The following is an 8,959-nucleotide window of genomic DNA, read 5'->3' as shown; positions in this document are numbered from 1 at the left end:
ATTTGTATCTAAAATAAAATTTAAATTCAAGCCCAGCTATGGTTAACAAACGAATCAAACACAGCTGTACAAGTACACTTTCAAGTTCAAGTGCGGCTTGGAAGTGCAATAATTCTTATCAGCAAACAGCTTTGCATTAGCTTCCGGATTTGAACAGTTAATTCATTCAAAATGCATTTCGTCTGCGATCTCAGTTTAATTTTGATTGCAATGTGCACGGTTCGGAGAATACGACTCACAATGGAAAACTATTTCGTTTTACTGCTGATTCTTTTGGCTGTACCTTGGTCCTTTCAAGCCACCCCCAAGCTTAAGCCAACCAAGGCTGCCATTATAGACTTGAAGAACAAAACTGAAGTAGTACCGTCAAGTAGCATGCCCATTGCCAATGTCACAGCCTTGCACGAGAAGTTGGCAGAAGTCCACATTGATCAGCACAAAACCATTCGCATTAGCAAAGGAGATCTGGATGATCTATTGGACGTTTATATGGGTAAAATAGCAGAGAGTGCAGCCACCATCAAGGACAGAGAAAATGAAATAAACAAGCTTCAAACCAAGGAACACACTGACGACGATCTACTGAAGAGATTTGAGAATCTCACAGAGATTTGTAATGCTCAAAATGCTACATATACAGCCAAACTGAAGGAAAAGGCGGATCAAATCAAGGAACTCGAGCAAAAGGTCAAGGTCTACGAGACCAGATTGAAGAGGAAACAGCACGTGTTGACTGATTTAAGAAAACAGAACACCTCCAGTGCGGCATTGATCGATCATCTGAGAGCCAAAGTCGTATATTTTGAAGGTAAGTTCAGGGAGAAGAAGGACGACCTGTTGGCAGACTGGGAGGCAGCCACCACCACTTGTATGCCCTACGGCATGTCGTCTGGGATTCATTTGATCCATCTGCCAGGGTTCCTGCCCTTTCTGGTGTCCTGTGAGGGTCTCACGACCGCCGGTCCTGGATGGATGGCTATTCAGCGTCGACTGGATGGCTCTGTGAGCTTCTATCGCAACTGGGATCAGTACAGGAAAGGGTTTGGCAAGCTCAACGGGGAGTTCTTTATTGGCCTCGAAAAACTGCACCGCCTGACCAGCTCCCAGCCTCATGAGCTCTACATAAGCTTCAGGAGATTCAATGGAGAGTCAAGCTATGCTCACTACGATGACTTTGTTATTGGCAGCGAGGAGGAAGGCTACGAATTGAAATTGCTCGGCCATTATCTCTACTCTAGAGGCTTTAAGAGCACTGTGAAACCAGATAAATCTCAATACGAAGCCGAGCGCCAAACGCCGAACCCCATTCGTCTTTGTTATTTACTCTTCCGACACCCGCCGCCCGCCGCCCGCCGCCCGCCACCATTCGACAGTTGATTAGCTTTCGATTTTTCGCCCTCTCCTCTCCCGGGTACAATAATTACTTCGTTACAGTTCACTGCAGTTCGCTGCTCTAGACATTTGTTTATTCGCGCACAAGTGATTAGTGCAATTAATTCTCATTTTCATTTTCATTTTCATTTGTGCTCGCATTTCGTTCGCTGTTGCAACAATTTAATGAAATCTAATTGAGCTCTGACTCTGGTCTTGAAGTGCTTCTATGGGCCTGGTCTGGACTGCCCCCACCATTTGTCACTTGCACTTTTATTGCCGAGGGACCGCTGTGGGAGTGGAGAAACTCAATTGGAGTAAATAAAGGCTTGACAAATTAGCCAAAGTCGAGGCATAAAATATAAATGAATATCGATGCGACGGAGGATTTATGGTCTGAGAAGAACAATTTTTATTTAAATTGAGTTTATTCCAGTTTCATACAGAATCTTACAGATCTTTGGAACATTTAAACATTTGTTGTTTCCTCCAATGTTACTTTACTCTAATTTGTAGTTTCTAAGGCACTTAATATATGTATCTGCAGAGGCCTGAACAGAAGCCACCGCTGTTGCATGGACACTCGGATCAAATGAATGTAGAGTGCACTCTGCACTTTATTGTAAATATAAACAATGGCATTGACGTCGTTGACGATGTAGCCCGCCCATCTAGCCCATTGTAAATCTAGCTAAAACGAGCACACGCGGTACATGAAATCGCACATATTAAAATAATTTTTAAAAAGATAAACTAATTGGTAAAAATGCTTTTTTGTTCATGAAAAGCTTACAAATAATACAGTGACCAATAAAAGTCTAAGCATCACACCCATTTTGAACATTCAGACGTGGAAATGAATTGTACGTATTCAGAATGGATGTCAGGCTTAGACTTTGTGGGTCACGGTCAATGGTATGAAGTTCTTTGGATTATGCATCACACTTAGCCAATTTCTGAAGAGCGCTCTTGGCAGCAGCCAATTTGGCTTGGTCCTTGTTGGAGCCGAAACCAATGACCCGAATGGTCTTCTCCATGCAGGTGAACTGGCAGTACATCATCACAACGTCCTTGTCTACCAGGGGCGGACCGTAGACGGGATTGGCCAGCTTGTGCTCTTGGAGCTGACGGATCGGGCTGATGGGTATATTCTGGGAGAATTCCTTCAGCTCGGGCTCAAACAAATGGTAGATCATCTGCCAGGTTGTCTGCAGATCCCGGCAATCCAGGTAGACGGCCGCGATAAGGGCCTCCAGGACATCGCCTAAAGCCTTGGGGACATCTACGTTTTGCGCCAAGTTGAAAGCACCGATGCGTGGACCGTCTTCCGACTCATTTTCCATGGCCATCTCCACTTCATCGTCCAAGTCCAGAATAACGGGCTGCACATCTCTCTCCTCGAGCAGAAAGCGTACATGATTTGTGACTCTGTGTCCCTGGCTCTCTTGGAATTTCACAAACTTGCTGATGGTTTCAGATAGCAACGCGTTCTCTGCCAGAATGAAGAGGTGCAGATTGTGGCGCACGCAGATGCATCCCAGTGTCGTGTTATTGACCAAGGCCGAGCGCAGATCCGTGAGCTCGCCCGGACGCAGCTTGGTATTGTTTTCGAAAATGTATGCAGAGATGAGAAAATCGAGTATGGCATCGCCAATGAACTCCAGCTCCTGGTAGCAGCCGGTCAAGCGATTGGTGGGAAACGACGGATGCGTCAGGGCCTGCAAGAGGTAGCCCCGATCCCGGAATTTGTAGCCCAGATTCTGTTCTAAATAGGAGTGGTTGATCAGGAAGCCATCAATATCGTCAGGGCTCGCGTTGGCTCGCATCTTGGTGCTCTTTAACTGAAGATCGAGCAGCTGCGACAATGGCTTATCAACGTCCGGCTTGCAAATGCCGAAGTATTCCAGCATGCGGAAGCCATGTTGCAATCCATAGTTTCTCACAACGACTCCCAGAAGGGCCTCCAGAGTGTCAGCCACCACCTTGTTCTGAACAGTGACCTCACCAAACAAGAAGTTCGCGCCGGAGGAGAAGTCTTCACCGTCATAATAGCCTTGCTGATTGCTCTTGCAATCTTGCACAAAGCGACGATAGGTATCCTCGTTGCAACGACCTGCCAGAATCTCCTCGTCACTAAGGGCCAGATTCAAGAGATTTTGGGGACCAATCAGTTTGGCAAAGCTCGGCTGCTCCGTCCACACATCCAAGACATCTTCGGGCAGATTAATGCTGGGCGGAAGCCACGTTAATCTGGGGTCGAACAGACTGCAGCTAATACGACTGGGAATATCCGTCTCCCTGAGGCAATACATCAGGTTCTTGTTGGACACCAGCCTCGACTTGACCTCCGTGAGCGTGCCTTCGTTCCAGTCGGGATACCTGCTGGCCAGGTAAAGACTGGCACTCATCTTGAGAAACGAGTCACCCAACAGCTCCACTCGCTCCATATCATAAACATCGGACGATCCCGCTGTGGTGATGGCCGCCAGGAACTCACCCTGGTGGGCCGGAGTGATGTGATCATCGGAGACGCTCTTCATCAGAACCGGCAACACATTCAACGACTGTGGTTTGGGAGCTGAGCTGGTCTGCGGGAGCACGGCAGTCCATGCGGCAGGGGGCATTGCTGGACTCCTGGTCTCATAGATGTTCCCTTTAGGCATCTTGAACTGCGTCTCCAGCCAGAGCTCCCTGTCGTCCTGCTCCATTTTGTCGAGAGACGCCACTTGGCCGGATATAAAATTGTTGTAATAGTTCAACTCCACGGTATAGGCGGACATGATGTTCCGGGGTAGGTCTACGGGTTCCAGGTTCTGCTGCCACGAATGTTGTAAGTCGCGTATCTGCAGTGTCTTCATCCCAATCTCAAGTTCTTTGATGGGTAGGGGCTCCAGAATTGAGCGTGAGCCTTCATCATAATCATTGGGAATGGCATTGCCATGGGTATCCACATTGCGGCGCAACGACCAGTCGATCTCCAAGAGCTTTGGCCTATAGTCAACTCCATTTTGAGGCAGATGTTGCAGCCCCAGGTAGGTATTGAAGCGTTGTCGTAATGTCTCAGCATGCAGCATGAAGTGGAGCCGGTTCAAGATGCTGGGTAGAAACACTGCTTTTATCCAGAGGTCGCCGGGGAAATCGAAATTAAAGCAGAGCTCCGGAATGAGGATGATCTTGGCCCTGGCCTTGCTCTGGGCCGACGTCTTGCCCCGCTGCTGGACATAGAAGTTCAGTTGCTCCGTAAGCTCGCGCACCTCGATCAGGAACTGGTCCATGCGAACAATTCCTCCGATGTCATCGCCATACTTAGACGTGGTGAACTTGGCATAGCTCGTGTTCTGGTGGTTGCTTCCCATCAGGCTGCTCGGAGTCAGGTCTCTGCGCACCTTGTGCACGAGCATTCGCTTGCTCGCGAAGTTGGCATACCACTGAGTCACAATTTTCCCCTCATAGTCCTCTGGACGCGGCGCTCGCTGTTCCTTGCGCTGCTTCACACTGACAGGCTTCGGGGTGGGCAGACGCTGGAACTGATGGACCAGCGGCCAGTCCACCACATTCTGATGCTCTGCGCCCACGGCTAGAGGCACGATCAGGTAGGAGTTGTCCTTGCCTCGACGATCCAGTACAAAGCAGGGACGCCAGATCTTCAACAGATCGCGGAACAGCATTCCATGGAACTGATGCAGTTGCTCCAGCTGCTCCGCACTTGCAATAACCAGCTCTCGCGGGTGCTCCCTAACCTGCACATGCAATGGGCCCTGATTGCAGAACAGCGGCATCTTCGAGAGAGGTGGCAGCTGCTTCCTCAGCAGCAACGCAAAGTTCCTACCCGACAGCATGTTGTCGTGGATGTGCTCTGTGTAGTCGTTGCGCTCGAACTGCGGCTCCAAAATGATCTCATAGGCATAACAGACTTCACCCACCCGTGGCCGGCAATCGAAGAACTCCGTCGGACAAGAGGTCTTGAAGGTAGTTTGTGTCTCCGGCTTGAGTTTCTGCTTGTTTACCGTATCGATAACTAAAAGCACCCAAGGAGGAGAATGATTAAACAGAATTAGTGGGTATTTGATTGAATAAGACTCACCATCGTCGCTGTATTTCTTCCAGTGGTCAAAGTGAAAGTCGGCTATCGCCGTCACCCGGTCCTTAAGCGTGACGGGTAGGAAACGCTCGTTGAGCTCCCCCGTGGAGTACAGTTTAATGCAGGTCTTAAAGGCTGCCGATATTTTTGCCGCCTTAACGGAAGTCATGGGATCGCTCTGGAATGATTCGAACATGATTACTGACTGTCGACGCTGGGTAGTCCATTTTGGGCTTACATAAATTTTATCCCGCACGGACGAGCTGAGTGGAAGTTCGATAGAGACGACTTCTTTGTTTGCGGCCTGTGTGCCAAAGAGTTTCTGCTTCTGGTCCCAACTGATTAGTGTGATCCAGGGCTCCACAAAGCCGAATGCATCCGAGGGCAGGCTCTGGCAGTAGCGGTGGAGCAGCATCAGGGCACTGCTAGGCAGCAGCACGGCACCTTTTTCGTTTATAAATGGTGGGATCAATTCGTGGAAGTGATCGGCTATCTCTTGCATCAAAGGTTCGGCCCGATCCAGGACGCGATCCTTTAAATACTCTCCGATGTCGGTATGGGCTTGGCGATATTGATTGATTTGTTGGTTGATTTTCATGCGGTCCAAATCTGAGGAAAAAAGCACAAAGTGGGCCTCCTTGGATCGAGCCCGCCCCTTCGTCTGCACGTACATGTTGAATGTCTTTATAGGATCCAGGATCAACACGTAATTGCAGGCCTTTATATCGATGCCTTCCTCCAGAACGCTCGAACAGACCATCAGGTTGGCTTCGCCATCCCTAAATTGGTGAATGGCCTTTGATGGGGATTGCGACAGGGGAGAATAATATACTGTTAATATACTGTTCTGTGCTGAGGCCCGAGGCATAACGTACCGACTTTTGCCACTTGCGCTCCAGGACGCTCTCACAATCCGCTGAAACTGAGTTGCGGCCCACCATAAACTGCGGCACGAGAACATCGCGCAGCGCCGGAATAACCGCAATGAACTTCTTCAACACTTGGTATATGCATTTGCTCGTATACCGGCGCTCAACGAAGACCAAGCAGCAAATATCCTTGGCATCCTTGCCCGAGAACGTTTTCTGCACGTATTGCAAAAATCTCTGCACCTTGGGAGTCGAAAAGTTTATGATGGTTTCCTCCGTGTGGACTGCGTCATCGCGTTCCGTATCATCGTCGACCAAATCGCGAAGCTTTTTCTTTAGCATGTGATTGATCCGGTTACACAGACAGATGGCCAACTTATATATGTGGGTCAGGGCAAGGGTTTCCGACTGATGCAGCTTGATTTCAATCTCTAGAATCACCGATACTATGGCCATGGATGCCGCATATACGCCGTAGTGCTCCAGCTGGTACTGGAAGTCGTTGAGCAGAGTCTTTATATATCCCTTCTTGTGCGGATCGCGGAAGGTCGACAGTCCCTTGGAATAGCGCGTAGGCTGTTTGCCAATCTCCAAATCGTCTAGGATTACGTAGAAGTGCTCTATGCATCGTTGTATGGCGTGCCCGATCTGAAGGCTCCCCACTTGGTTTGGATAAGTCACTAAATACTCCCTTGGTTTGGTAGAGTAGCTGCAAAAAATAAATAGAACTGCTATAGCGTGATTTCTTCTATGGAAAGGGCTTAAAAGGTCTCACAGCATCACGTTTTTCAATTCTTCCGTGTCGGACACGGTGATAATATTGCTTCTGTATGTCGTCTCCAGCTCTCTGAGCTTTTGAGCGACCAGCTTAAATTCGTTGCCTTTAATGAGTACACCCGTCAGTCCCACAACGCGCGGCAGTGGCGTGTACCGGTCAGCGAGTAAAAACAGATGCATGAACTCATGGTAGGGATGGTGGCCAGTGCCATGGTGGCACTCGTCTATAATCACGATGCTCACAGAGCTCAGCTCCAAGTACTTCTGGGTGACCATATTCAACATGACTTGGGCTGTGCCCACCAGAACCTATTGTCGTTGCAAGATATAAGAAAATTCAATTAGAAAAAAAAGCCAGGGCCAAATTTGTAAAGCACTTGGAAGCACAAATACTAGTGCATCCGTTCTATATAAACGAATATCAGAAATGCATATTGGTTTGATGAGGCGTCATGAGCTCGACACTAACTTGGCTATCGCTTATTTCGTGGCTCCATTTTATCTTCGACCAGTCGTCGACGCCCTGCTCCCCCACAAAGAACCCCACTTTGAGATTTGAGAATTTCCTCACGGCCATTGCCTGCTGGCGGGCTAGCTCGACTGTATTGCACATAAATATAGCTCGTTTTCCGCCCTCCTCGATTGATCTGTAGGAGTGTAAACAAATCCGAGAATTCAGTTCAACAGCAAAATATGTATGTATGCTTTGCTTTTTTGCTTATGTATGAGTGTGTTTGCAAAATTCCAGTATGAAAAAAAAATGCAAGCGACTTACTTGTCCATGTCTTTGGAGAATCGCTTCAGGGCCAGGATGGCCACGTATGTCTTGCCAGATCCGGTCGGCAAGTAGATTATCCCATTGTTCTTCGTAATATGATCCACGAGACGCAGCTGATAGCTGCGAGGCTGCAACAAATGCGAATGCATTTTTACAATTCAGCAAAAAGTACAAACTTATGTATATGCACTGGAATTTATCTTATTTATACCTTTATTTCGGATTCCCCATTATGCACGTTGTCTGCCATGATGATCCTATTTGCTCCGGGTGCTAGCTGAAAGTGATGAAATAAAATAAAATTCAGTGAATGCAGGCACAAGCTCGCCAACTAAGATGATTGCTGACGTGGCTATAATGACACAGCAGGTTTCTCAGGATGTGACCAGCTACTAGCTGGAAGTACGGGGATTTACATTTTTTTCCAGTCACCGTTCTCTGTGTGCGGAAAACACCGCGATGGACGCGCAGGTTGACCGGCAAATGTCTCGCCTCACCTTTGTTTTAATTGAACTTTGTTCCACCGATATATTGTATTGAACAAGTATTTGATCAGTTAAGATAATAAATTGCAAGAGCTGAATACATAAATTGCAAAAAAAGAAAAAAAGAGAATAAAGTTCTGTCCCTCAGCATTGTCCGCGGGTTTATCGCTAAAATATACCGTCCGACCCTCAGAAATATACCAAAATATACCATCTTATTTGAAAAATATACCGTAAATATACTGACGAATTCAAGTTCTATTTTACATATTCCTCGTTTATGATATTCCGTGGAATATTACTAGCTATATAGAACATTTAGCCATGCCCACATAATTTTATCCGACTAGTGAATCTATTTGCGAATTGACTAGTTTATTTAAAACACTTGCATTTATTGGATCTTGTCTAAAAGAAGGTTTTAGTGAAATAGGTCAACCAAAAAACGGTTTTAGCGAAATAAGTCAAAACAAAAAAACGAAAGAGGCTAGTCGTTCATATTGCTCAATTTAGAGATTCCGTTGAATAATTCTGGCTAACTAAAACCCTTAGTTCGGCTCACATAGTTTTAAGCCGTTGATGAATAAATTTTCTTCAA

At 47.2% G+C, this 8,959-nt stretch overlaps 2 protein-coding genes across 2 annotated transcripts; one reads left to right on the top strand and one right to left on the bottom strand.

The window, feature by feature from the left end:
• Positions 1 to 54: 54 nt before the first annotated feature.
• On the top strand, positions 55 to 2,045 carry LOC117188054 (fibrinogen gamma chain-like). Its single transcript, XM_033391284.1, has 2 exons — positions 55 to 808; positions 917 to 2,045. The coding sequence occupies exons 1-2, from the start codon at positions 172 to 174 to the stop codon at positions 1,375 to 1,377; spliced, it is 1,098 nt and encodes a 365-aa protein (XP_033247175.1). The 5' UTR covers positions 55 to 171; the 3' UTR covers positions 1,378 to 2,045.
• LOC117188053 (endoribonuclease Dicer-like) lies at positions 1,965 to 8,484 on the bottom strand. The gene is made up of 9 exons (XM_033391283.1): positions 8,374 to 8,484; positions 8,088 to 8,153; positions 7,874 to 8,004; positions 7,568 to 7,745; positions 7,097 to 7,407; positions 6,328 to 7,030; positions 5,691 to 6,248; positions 5,456 to 5,630; positions 1,965 to 5,389 (listed from the first exon to the last, which is right to left on the bottom strand). Exons 2-9 carry the CDS (start codon positions 8,124 to 8,126, stop codon positions 2,304 to 2,306), a joined length of 5,181 nt encoding a protein of 1,726 aa, XP_033247174.1. The 5' UTR covers positions 8,127 to 8,153; positions 8,374 to 8,484; the 3' UTR covers positions 1,965 to 2,303.
• Positions 8,485 to 8,959: the final 475 nt, after the last annotated feature.

The sequence above is a fragment of the Drosophila miranda genome, chromosome 3 (assembly GCF_003369915.1).
Source record: "Drosophila miranda strain MSH22 chromosome 3, D.miranda_PacBio2.1, whole genome shotgun sequence".
Classification (NCBI taxonomy): domain Eukaryota; kingdom Metazoa; phylum Arthropoda; class Insecta; order Diptera; family Drosophilidae; genus Drosophila; species Drosophila miranda.
This window is presented reverse-complemented; position numbering and strand designations above follow the sequence as displayed.